The 13,430-nt window shown below is 40.5% G+C and overlaps 1 protein-coding gene across 1 annotated transcript in view; it reads left to right on the plus strand.

Moving 5' to 3' along the window:
- Positions 1–226: 226 nt before the first annotated feature.
- Positions 227–13,430, plus strand: part of LOC115136208 (gamma-aminobutyric acid receptor subunit gamma-2) — a 64,292-nt gene continuing 51,088 nt past the window's right edge. The window contains exons 1-3 of the mRNA XM_029671773.2: positions 227–620; positions 8,837–8,976; positions 11,038–11,105. Coding sequence (XP_029527633.1) covers positions 505–620; positions 8,837–8,976; positions 11,038–11,105 — 324 coding nt within the window. The 5' untranslated portion in view covers positions 227–504. The remainder of the gene's footprint in view (positions 621–8,836; positions 8,977–11,037; positions 11,106–13,430) is intronic.

Genomic DNA, 13,430 nt, shown 5'->3' on the forward strand with positions numbered 1-13,430 from the left:
CCGTATCAAACCAACAACTCCCTCTAAACATATAATGCGGCATTTCTATTTTAGGGAAATAACACACACACACACAAAAAAACGAGTTAGAGTACATTTTTAAGTATAGTATCAAGCTAAGGTTTATTTTTCTCTCTACAGCTCTGCATCCGCGCAATGAAACCACGCATGTGTTCATCTGTGCTGCGGCAACGTGCATCAATTCCTCTTTGACCCCAGAGTTAATCTGCATTCAGATTTAGATTGACGCTCCAATATATTTCTCAGTTGCTGGATTTTAGGCTATTCCGTCGCCGCTGCATTTATGTAGTTGTTACTGTTATTTCTTAAAGTCGGGGAAGCTTGATTAGATTCAATCGGTTTTGTGGCCGTTTTGCTCAACACCGCAGAGGGTCTACATTTTCCGAACCGAACGCTAACACAAGTTGTTTAGCCTATGCTATGTGCGTGATGTACCACAGTGAGGATAGACAGTAGTCCATCTGCAATAAAGACGAAAAGAGGATGGTGATCATTGCTCCTCCAAATGTAGCATCTAAATGCTCGAAAGCGATGGCGAAGCCTTCCTTCTCTCTAAAGCTATTTCTTTGGGTGTTTTTACTCGCTAATCTTCCTACAAGGTAAGGAGAAAATATACCAGGCTTTTATTAAAATGCCGTCGACAGATACATGTGTGGCCGGGCAAATATTTATTTTTTGGATACTAGAATGAGAGTCCGGCCCAGTTATTTCAATCTTATGTTTTCCTCTGATCTTCCTCTTATGCTTTCTATCGGACAGGATAACACCCTGCCGTTTATTAGGGTGGCTTGTTACAGAACCAGGGCTCGTTTAGTTACTTGTCAAGGAATGTATTTCGCACATTGTTGGCACTTCGGATGAGTGGTATTGGATCCGTAACTGTAATGCTTAATGTGACTCCAATAGATATAGTCGTGTTTTTGGGAGGTTAGAATAAAAAACAGTGGTCAGGTAAGGATATCCATTATTTCCACGGGTTTATCCGCTGTATAATGAATATTATAATGGGGATGTAGGCTACTGGGCAAAGCTATTCAGATGTGAACCATATGTAAAGCTAATGTCTTGAAAATAGATGCATAGCATACCATATCATTCTAAACGATTATGTTTATGTACTGTATAAATGGCAAGTGAAGACGTAGCCTATTGATGCATGAACCTTATATATTACAAGATCCAAAACGTCCTCATTCCCAGAATGTTTTTAAGGTGATGGATGTAGAACTTCAATGAAACCCATTGGTCTCATATGTACCGCCCCCTTAGCCATTAAAATCATGATTCAAAAGTAATTGTTGATTCCTGTATCTAAATCACGACTTTTCAAAATGGTAGACTTTTATATTTACATAGAAGCAGTGCAATAAAGGCAACAATAGAGAGACACATATGGACTATCTCTGGTTCACTGCTAACTCCACAATCTGTAGAAAGAAATGCTCAATTGACTTGTCACGAAAAGGCACCCATTGCACCAATAAAATATGAACACTTGAGAAGGAAGCGGATGGTTTAAGGGCTCACATCACTTCTGTCTTGTGTGCTGCCTGAGGGTGAAAAATGGAGGGTGATAGATCAGTCTTCATTCAATCACCATCGTAGAAAACGCGGCCATGGAGTCTCTGGCCTAGATCAAAATGTCTGCACTGTGTGTTCTATTGTGTTCACACATATGCCAGCCTTTAACATGATTCAAACCTCATTTCAAAGGATTCTGTTCTCAAGAATTCAGTAGGCAAGGCTTTTCATATGCATCTGGGAACACGTAAATGAGACGCATGAAATGTAAGGAGCTCACCTTGACTGCAGCTCATGGTTATCAGAGAAAGGCAACATAAGGGTGCATCCTAGGTAGTCATAACACGTAAACCCCTGTGAAAGAGCAACACTGTATATATGGGCTGGCATGGCTAGGTACAACATAAGGTTTGAACTGTCCTAACAACTGGCTAAGGGATTTTATGTTGACACATTTTGAGGGATATATTTGTTATTACAATTGTATTACTATCTATTTGAATTATAATATATATATATATATATATTACATGAGTATGAACTCTATAACCACTGTTAGTGACTTCGTAAGCACCTCAGAATCTCTGGTATTAATTGTATAGTAATAACATACTCATCCAACTTTCACTCCAACTACTTGGTTTACAGTGGGCCATGCTCCACGGCCACTCATAGGGCACCCAGGGGAAACACATGCCTTCTGATGTAGCTAATCCCCAAGGAGTATCTGTAAACCCAGAAAGTGCCAAAGCCTTGCCAGCAGGAAGTAGTCCAACAATGAGAGATTACCTGTAGTCTGGTGGACCTCCCTTCGACCCCAACCCACCCGGGCAGCTTGTGTTGTGATGTCTCTGCTTCCAAAAGACCAATAGAGCATCACAGGTTAGGTGATCTGCGTTGAGTGGATTATCACAATATGAATAGCTAATAATCCATGTGCAGACAGTGCTGGATTAAGGTGGGCCCTAGGTCGGGGCCATACAAAACAATGGGCATAGGTGTATTAAGCTTTATCACATTGGTGTGCCTTATCAAAGGGTATGTGTAGTGCTTGATCCATATTGCAACCATTTCTGGCAATCATACTTACAACTTGTAGTGGATGGTCAAGTCAGCGCTTTGCAAGTCAGAGCTCAATTATCATTTCTGACAACATTGCATGCAATTCGGTATAGGTGGATGACACTACTGTCAAACAGTTTACCTATTGCAGACCCACCATACTCAACATACGTGTAATGTTAATTTGTCTCTCTCAGTGTGTCCTCTCTTTCTTATCACTTGATATACTCAACAACTGTTGTCAAAGAAGCAAACATACACAACTACAGTATAGCATATGGAGGACAATCATCAATGGCCTATGCTTATTATAGGAGCCAAGGGATTAAATCAAGTAAGTCACTGTTTAGCATGCCAGAAGCACGGCCCATGTTGCCCATTGGGTTAAACTGTCCATGACTATAGACTATGTTGTGATTACACAAGCAATAGAGTACATGGACAAAAAAAGACAAGCAATACAGTACAAGGACAAAAAAAGACAAGCAATACACTACATGGACAAAAAAAGACAAGCAATACACTACATGGACAAAAAAAACACAAGCAATACAGTACATGGACAAAAAAAGACAAGCAATACACTACATGGACAAAAAAAACACAAGCAATACACTACATGGACAAAAAAAACACAAGCAATACACTACATGGACAGAAAAAAAGTATGTGGAAACACCTTCAAGTTAGTGGAATGAGATGTTCGACAAGCAGGTGTCCACATACTTTTTGGCATGTAATGTATGTCAGACAAACTGCATCTACAGTATAACCCCTCAGGATGTCTATTACTGTGACCTACAGGTGTCTTGTGTGACTACCAGCCTTCATTGAAGTGACTTTTATGGAAAGCACTTTGGATACGGGCCGCTGGGCCTATTCTTAATCCTAAACAGCACGTTTCTTTGCAACAGGCACAGGGACTAAGCCTACTGTAGTGGGTGACCTGGGGATAATACAACTTTTACCAAAGCATTTGTATCACCTGCTTCCTTAAATTCCTACCTGCATGCAGCTCAGTGTGTCTAGAATTTCAGTAGGCCTCTGTAGTCCCATTTTACAATTGAACTGCTCTGTTTTAATATTGGATTTTGGATTTTGACTGGTATCATTTGCCATCCCATGCTAGTTGTAAAGAAACAGGACACCCTCTTTACCTCTGTGTACTGTAGACCTACTGGTCCTTTTTCTTATCTGAACTAATGTCTGGAACGGCGGGATTGGAATGGCATCAAACACATAGAAACCATGTGTTTGATTATTTGATACTATTCCACGGATTCCGCTCCAGTCATTACCATGAGCCCGTCCTCCCCAATTAAGGTGCCACCATCCTCCTGCGGTTAATACAAATGAAATCAACAGTCTTGTGCCTCTCAAATTAGCCTTATCTGTCCTAAGCTGTATTTAATAATTGATGGAAAACAATACTTAAAATACTTAGAGATTTTGACAATGAGGCGCTTTATCTACTTCCCCAGATTCAGATGAACTTGTGGATACCATTTTTATGTCTGCTTGCAGTTTGAAAGGAGGTTGCTAACTAGCGCTAGCACCATTACTAACTAGCATGCTAGCAGATACCCATAGACTTCCAGTCATTGCACTAATGCTAGTTAACATTGGCTTGCAAAACTTCCTTCGTACTGGACATAAAAGAGACATAAAAATGGTATCTACGAGTACATCTGACTCCAGGAAAGTAGATAAATGGCCCAAATCCCAAAGTATCCCGTTAAACAATCATAATGTTTCTAATCTGTCTGATCCCATTTAGTTAGGCTTAACTGGGTACACAAATAGAGCTGATGCCAGAGGTGAGCTAATTAGGGAGTACCAGGTCACCACAGGTCAGGTGATCTGTCACTAATAGCTCTGTGTCCTCAGGACAGAGCACCGTGAGGCCATTTTATAAAATGTCAGCTAAACTGCAATCTTACCCTCCAAGAAATGAACAAACAGAGGCATTTTCATCTTATTCCACAGGGATAGATCCTAGTACCTTCTCTATGGCGATAACAAGCAAAATAGTGCGAGGACTACGTTAAGGCAGTCAGTGTTAGCTACCGTAATGAGTCTTCATTTGGTGTAGTGATTGTAAGAATGGTGCTCAGTGATGTGTCTTGTGTGTGGCTGGATAGGAGGAGAGTTGGGACGGGCTGTGCCTCATTAGCCCCAGACACAAACCCAGGAAATGATAGCTTACGGAAACGTGACGTAATTACTATCAACAGACAAGCAGTGATTTTCCCACCTGATAACATTATGCTCAAATATATATTTTTAAAGTTAACATCAAATCATCCCAGAATTGTTTGTAGTATTTGAACTTATATTGAAGTAACTGATTTGGGGTTCTGTACATTATACTGGTATTTGGATATCGATGCTCCCGAGTGCCGCAGCATTTGAAGGCACTGCATCACAGTGCAAGAGGTGTCACTATAGTACCTGGTTTAAATCCAGGCTGTGTCACATCTGGCCGTGATCGGGAGTCCCAATTGACCCAGCGTGTCGTCTGGGTTTGGTCAGAGTAGGCCGTCATTGTAAATAACAATTTGTTCTTAACTGACTTGCCTAGTTAAATAAAGGTTCAATAAAAAAAAACATGTTTTATGAATCATTGGTGTTGACGATAAGAATTCAATTAGAGATCATATTTAACAGAACTACTTTAAGGAGTGTTTTCAAATACATCCTAATTGTTTTTCTGAAGACAATTGAATTGTCTTTCATCTGGTACGTGAGGAAAATGTGAATAAAAAAATACATCTGATAGCAGTTTTCACATGATGCAACTGCGATAAAGGCCAATTTAAACCTTTCAGTATAGGAAACAGTCCTCTTGTGGTTAGCTAGGCCCTGCAGCTGTAGCATGTTCTCAATGGGGGTAGCTACAATAACATTACTGTACTCCAGTGTCACATTCTACGTTGTACATTTTTATGGGCCTCCCATTACCAAATTAGCCACGGATACTTTAGATCTGTCTGGGGGACATACACAGATTTCTCTTTCATCCAGCTGTCTCTGGGGGATTTCCGTTGACAACTGGGTTCTGCTGAAAAGTAGGAACAGCACCTGAATGCTATTGGCTCAATCGACTCTGCAGTAGATTAGAACCACAGAACAAGTATGGTTAACTATTTCAATCTTCATTCTAGTTCTATTATTAGAACAGAGGGGACTGCTGAACAATTAATCAAATGGCCACCCGGACTTTACACTGCTGCTACTCGCTGTTTATTATCTATGCATAGTCACTTTTATTTTGTTAAACTTTAGTTTATTGAGTAAATATTTTCTTAATTGCATTGTTGGTTCAGGGTTTGTAAGTAAGCATTTCACGGTAAGGTTTACACCTGTTGTATTTGGTGCATGTGACAAATAACATTTGATTTGATTCGACATCAGGTCCATTTACAATGTCCAAGAATGGCCAAAAGATCCAAGCTGTCCTGAATCCCTCTATAAAGTCTTAATGTGTTGGTGGTGCCACCATACAGTGGGGCAAAAAAGTATTTAGTCAGCCACCAAGTGCAAGTTCTCCCACTTAAAAAGATGAGAGAGGCCTGTAATGTTCATTCATAGGTACACTTCAACTATGACAGACAAAATTAGAAAAAAAAATCCAGAAATTCCCATTGTAGGAATTTTAATGAATTTATTTGCAAATTATGGTGGAAAATAAGTATTTGGTCAATAACAAAAGTTTATCTCAATACTTTGTTATATACCCTTTGTTGGCAATGACAGAGGTCAAACATTTTCTGTAAGTCTTCACAAGATTTTCACACACTGTTGCTGGTATTTTGGCCCATTCCTCAATGCAGATCTCCTCTAGAGCAGTGATGTTTTGGGGCTGTTGCTGTGCAACACGGACTTTCAACTCCCTCCAAAGATTTTCTATGGGGTTGAGATCTGGAGACTGGCTAGGCCACTCCAGGACCTTGAAATGCTTCTTACGAAGCCACTCCTTCATTGCCCGGGCGATGTGTTTGGGATCATTGTCATGCTGAAAGACCCAGCCACGTTTCATCTTCAATGCCCTTGCTGATGGAAGGAGGTTTTCACTCAAAATCTCACGATACATGGCCCCATTCATTCTTTCCTTTACACGGATCAGTCATCCTGGTCCCTTTGTAGAAAAACAGCTCAAAAGCATGATGTTTCCACCCCCATGCTTCACAGTAGGTATGGTGTTCTATGGTGTGCAACTCAGCATTCTTTGTCCTCCAAGCACGACGAATTGAGTTTTTACCAAAAAGTTCTATTTTGGTTTCATCTGACCATATGACATTCTCCCAATCTTCTTCTGGATCATCCAAATGCTCTCTAGCAAACTTCAGACGGGCCTGTACATGTACTGGCTTAAGCAAGGGGACACGTCTGGCACTGCAGGATTTGAGTCCCTGGCGGCGTAGTGTGTTACTGATGGTAGGCTTTGTTACTTTGGTCCCAGTTCTCTGCAGGTCATTCACTAGGTGTGGGTCTGGGATTTTTGCTTATCGTTCTTGTGATCATTTTGACCCCACGGGGTGAGATCTTGCATGGAGCCCCAGATCGAGGGAGATTATCAATGGTCTTTTATGTCTTCCATTTCCTAATAATTGCTCCCACAGTTGATTTCTTCAAACCAAGCTGCTTACCTATTGCAGATTCAGTCTTCCCAGCCTGGTACAGGTCTAGAATTTTGTTTCTGGTGTCCTTTGACAGCTCTTTGGTCTTGGCCATAGTGGAGTTCAAACAGGTGCCATTAATACAGGTAACGAGTGGAGGACAGAGGAGCCTCTTAAAGAAGAAGTTACAGGTCTGTGAGAGCCAGAAATCTTGCTTGTTTGTAGGTGACCAAATACTTATTTTCCACCATAATTTGCAAATAAATTCATAAAAAATCCTACAATGTGATTTTCTGGATTTTTTTTGTTCTCATTTTGTCTGTCATAGTTGAAGTGTACCTATGATGAAAATTACAGGCCTCTCTCATCTTTTTAAGTGGGAGAACTTGCACAATTGGTGGCTGACTAAATACTTTTTTGCCCCACTGTATACAGTATCCCTCGGATTCCATGGTTACTGAGTTGGGTAAAGCTCTTGGTACAGTATGTTCTGACACAATGGAAATCCTTCATATTCCATCATCCATCTATTGGCGGTAACAACTTCCCAGAGCCCTGAATCTGTGCTTGTTAGTTTAATCACACACTTCATGACAGTGTGTTGTCATTAGCACTTCTAGATAAGACTCATCTGTGCTGCACTCCAATGTACCATCATAGGTGTATTCACACCTCCAGCCTCAGTATCCCAGCCCCATTGCAAAACACTTTTATTCAATGTGTAATTCAGTTAACTGGCTCTTGGCTGAGTGAAGAACATTTTCATTAGGATTTTTGAGACATTGTAATGCATTGAGATGTTTTACAGAGGTGAGCCAACTCCCAAGACTAACTATTCTGCTTGAGTACTGAAAAGAGAGCAGAGAACCAAGGAATGTCAAAGAAGAAATCTCACAAATGGAACAACAGATCCACTGTTTGTACCTTGCATTTCTTCATTGTGTTATGAAAGGGCCTGAGTAACCAGAACATTCTCTCCCCATGTTTCTCTCCTGACTGTGTTTTTGGTGAATATGGCACTCTTGGTTGAGACATGTTACAGAGGTGAGCCAACTCACAAGACGGATCCTTCTGTTCAAGCACTGACAAGAGAGCAGAGAACAATCATTCTATTACAAAATCTCACTCAAAGGAACAATGTCAGGTCCACTATTCGCACCGTGCATTTCTTCAGCGTTCTGAAAGGGCCTGGGTAACAGTCTTTCTCTCCTAACTGGGTTTTTGTTTTTGAACACTATGCTACTATTCATTGCCATTATTCTCAGTTCCAGCTGCACTGTGGGGCTGGTGTCACTTTGTGAGGACTTTCATGTTGGGAATCACATAGAGATCAGTGGCAACCAGCAGGAGTTCTGCCCTTTTATCCCGTTTCTGCCTTGTCCTTTGATTTCAACCAGCGGGCAGTGCACATTTGAAAGAATGGAGCCTAAACGCATAGCAAGCTTAGCCTAGTATGATTTAGTGGTCTTTTCTGTGCTGTTGTTGTGGAGTGTTGCTTTACATATTGACAGCATAACAAGATTCTCTCTCTTTTCATTTTTACCTTGCTGTTTATAGTGCTGATGGAAAAATCCTTGCTTCATATTTCCTCTGTTCCCCTTTTCTCTTCCCAGATCCCTCCAGACTGAAAATGACGATGATGTGACAAACAAAACGTGGGTGTTGACTCCCAAAGTGTACGAGAGCGATGTCACCAACATCCTAAACAGCCTACTAGATGGCTACGATAACAAACTGCGACCAGATATAGGAGGTAGGTGTCATACCACTGCACATTGATTGGCTGCTGCTGCTATGGCCGCCCTCCCCAAAGACCAATCTCCATTGGCATCAACGCCTTCGTCACAATCTATCTACATCAGTATTACAGGCCATGAATGATGAGCAGACACCATCATCACTGATAGCATCATCACAGACAGCCCTCTCATTTCACGGAGCCCATTCAGTCGACAGGGCCATGGGCCCGCCCCAGTATGACTTGTGTAAAGGTTGGTTCAACAGAAACAACATTCTAGCATTATTATGCAGACACAGTGTGAGCTGTGAAACCTGGACGTCTGGTTATCCATCATGGGCCTATTAGCCTCGTCTGTCCCTGCACTGCTGTTGGCCAAGTATAGAGCCAGTGAAGTAGCTTTCTCTCCCTTCACTTGGGCTGGCAGCTGGGGTCAGCTCCCATGTTCAGACAGAAAATACATACAGCTACAATAGATTTACAGAGGCAGCCGCCACCATCTTACCATCAAACATGATATGATGTTGCACCCTGTCATCTCCCAGACTGCCAGAGTTACACACTGGGTATAATTAGCTTACAACTACCAAGAGTGCTACGTTGCACTGAAAACTGGGATTGCTACCATGCACTGAACTGGGATTGCTACCATGCACTGAAAACTAAACTGGGATTTGGATTAATTGCAGATTGTGGACAGTTATTTTCAAGTCCATTGTGCAGTTCATTCAATTGTAATGCTGCTGCAGTCTATGTATAGCAAAATAGCTAACAAGAGAGATATGTGGGGAATGACATTTTAATTTCCTCGCATTATGATATCACAAGGACACAGGCTGCAATGTTATCTGCTAAAAAGGAAATGGTGTGCGTCATGGCATGCAGGTATAGACAAGGTATAATATAAAGCCAACCTGGAGCCAAAGGAAATGGTGTGCGTCATGGCATGCAGGTATAGACAAGGTATAATATAAAGCCAACCTGGAGCCAAAGGAAATGGTGTGCGTCATGGCATGCAGGTATAGACAAGGTATAATATAAAGCCAACCTGGAGCCAAAGGAAATGAGGACGTCCAAACGGTAGCTTGCTGCAGTCGTTGTTTGGCCATAGGTTTTACACACCATTGCACCTTTGATGAGTATTCCCATGATGAATGTAGCACTTTGTTTATACGACTGCATTAATGTTATCATCCTCAAAAGTGGTCTGGGAATTCAGAAAGCCAAGCTATGTTTTTATTTAATTTGTATTCGGTCATATTTATTGTGTTTTTCAAAGAAATCAATTTACCAGCTGGCAATTGGAACTAAGTATGGCTTTAAGTTTGAGTTTTTATCATGCTATGTTTTTGACACCGATTATGCAGTCAGAAACTCACTACATGGGGCCAGTTTATGTTCACTCACTATATAATCTTTAGTAACATTCCTTTTATGGTGAGAGAGTTTGTGATTGGAGATAAACTAGAAGCCGTGTCTATGGTGTTTCAAAGCCTTTACGACATCCATATCTTGGAAAAGCAGAGATCGTCTCAGGCTCAGGACAGATGTAGGATCCTAAAAATATTTTCTCTTACAAACAATATATCAAACCCTACAAAAATGTCCACATAATAATGAACATTTCCTGTTATTTTCCCGCTGTAGCAAACTGGCTCGCTATTAAGAGCCTACATCTGTACTGTATCATGCAGTAAGCTCCAGTACCATGGTAGAGAGAGAGAGAGAGAGAGAGAGAGAGAGAGAGAGAGAGAGAGAGAGAGAGAGAGAGAGAGAGAGAGAGAGAGAGAGAGAGAGAGAGAGAGAGAGAGAGAGAGAGAGAGAGAGAGAGAGAGAGAGAGAGAGAGAGAGAGAGAGAGAGAGAGAGAGAGAGAGAGAGAGAGAATATTTAGTGCAGGGTACGTAAAGTCTGTTTTCAGCACCATGGACAGCTCCATGGTGTCATCATTTTACACTCACACACACTAACTGCTATAGTAGTACAAGCTATTTAGCCCTGACATAAGATAGACATGAATAATACCTAAACACAGAATATTGAATGTGCATCATAACACTTGTTTTTTCTTCTTTCAGTAAAACCAACCGTGATCCACACTGACATGTTTGTCAACAGTATTGGCCCAGTGAATGCTATCAATATGGTGAGTGTATAGAGAGAGTCCCCTCTCAAATTAAAATCTGCTGCTACTGCATATTATTTATCCTGTTGCCTAGTCACTTTATCCCTACCTATATTTACATAGCTACCCCAATTACCTCGTAACCCTGAACATCGACTCGGTACATGTACCCTGTGTATATAGCCAAGTTATCGTTACTCACTGGGAAACTACAGGGCTTTTGCTGTGAAGACCTATAGGGTGGATGAGTTAGGGCTGTTTGTGCAGTACTTTATATAGACAAGTTATCGTTACTCACTGGGAAACTACAGGGCTTTTGCTGTGAAGACCTATAGGGTGGATGAGTTAGGGCTGTTTGTGCAGTACTTTATATAGACAAGTTATCGTTACTCACTGTGTGTTTATTCCTTCTGTTATTATTGTTCTATTATTTCTCCATTTATTTTTTGATTTGAAATGTTTTGCATTGTTGTGAAGGGCCCGTAAGTAAGCTGTTAGTCTACACCTGTTGTTTACCAAGCATGTGACAAATACAGTTTGATTGAATTGATTTGATGTCTATCAGCCAATCATTGCACTTTTTCAGACATATTTTATTTCCGTCATGGTCTGTTCATGTACATGCCAAGTTTGTTTTCAAAATAGATGGATACATTGAAAGCTGTAATGTTGAATGAATTGCATTATGTAATTAATGGCATAATTGTGTTCTGATTGTGTTGCTTTCATGTCATGTCATGGATTTTTGCATAAATCAAACTTAAGATACCTTGCGCAAGGTAATATCATAGCTTTTGTTTCATTGCCTTGGCTATGGTTGTCGGAAAGACATCCAGAATTCTATGGAGTAGGCCTATACAAACTTGATGGAATAAGCTACTCCAAGATGGTTGTTGATATTTGTAGACAGTACAGGAGTTACTGTAAGCTGGGCTGTAAAAATAGGGCAGGGTGTGTAGGGTGAGATAAGTGGACTGCATTGCTTAGAGAGACTGCAACAACATTTGTCCCATTGTACTCCAGTTAAAATCCATGCCGAGGTTCCAATTCCATTGTAATTCAGCACAACAATCTCATCTCCATCATGGGCAAGCGCCAAGCCACAGAGAAAATCTTAACACAAGCATGGCTCTGTTACTGTCAACGTGGGGGTTTAAAGACAGTCACTCCTTTGATCTTCTTGTTCTTAATCACCTTGATCCTCCATAGCAACCAGCTCACATTTCTTAGTGTTTATGTGTGTGTGTTTGCATGTGTGCGTTGTGTTTCTGTTTGTGTGTGAGTATACCTTTGTGTGTACGCGCATGTCAAGACAATATTGATTGCCATACATTCAGATGTAATCAGTGCTGGGTACGTTCACATGAAATCACATCATGGCTGTTGTTGAGGATTGTGGTGAAGATGCTAGCTTTCCTAAAGAGAAGAGGATTATGGGTCGACTGATGATGCTGGAGTGTGTATCAAAGCATAAACAGTATAGAATGCAGGACTACTCACTTTGCCACAGCTTTTAGCAGCATCCATTTGGTGAAAGGCCTGCTTGTGTCGGAAGTTGAAATGTCCTGAAGAGAATAGCAAGATCCTGCTTTCTGGTCAGTTGTCTTGGCGTTGGAGTTTAACCCGGAAGCCGTTGCTATAACAATGTTTACAAATGCTTACCTGTGCATGCACAATTCCTATTCTGAACAGGAAGCAATCTAGCTACATTTATAATGGGAATCTGACTGGTAGCAGGAGGCTTACTGTATAGTATCATCCAAACTGGTTTCAGTAGACTATGGCTATGGAGGAAAAATAGATACTAGATAAGTAGAAGTCTATAGGATGTTTGCAAATTTGGCCAAAACTGAGTTAAAACTTCAGTTTTGGTCTTGATGTGTCAATGTACAGTATAGTTCATGTACACAAATAAAAGATTCATTGAATGATTGTTTTACCTTATTTAACCATGGAATCCCTAGTTTGACATAGGTTTTTAGACCACCGGAGTTATAAAGTTTTAGGCAGCCTTTTACTAAAATTACACCTTATTCTAAAATGTATTAAATACTTTTTTCCCTCATCAATCTACACACAATACCACAAAAACAGGTTATTAATTATTTCTGCAAATGTATTAAAAAAAACAATATACAATACCAGTCAAAAGTTTGGACACCTACTCATTCAAGTGTAAAAAAAAAAAAATTGTACCATTTTCTACATTGTAGAATAATAGTGAAGACATCAAAACTATGAAATAACACATGGAATCATGTAGTAACCAAAAAAGTGTTAAACAAATCAAAATAGATTTTAATTTTAGATTCTTCAAAGTAGCCACCCTTTGCCTTGATGACAGCT

This window comes from Oncorhynchus nerka, linkage group LG10, assembly GCF_034236695.1.
Source record: "Oncorhynchus nerka isolate Pitt River linkage group LG10, Oner_Uvic_2.0, whole genome shotgun sequence".
In the NCBI taxonomy this organism is placed as follows: Eukaryota; Metazoa; Chordata; class Actinopteri; order Salmoniformes; family Salmonidae; genus Oncorhynchus; species Oncorhynchus nerka.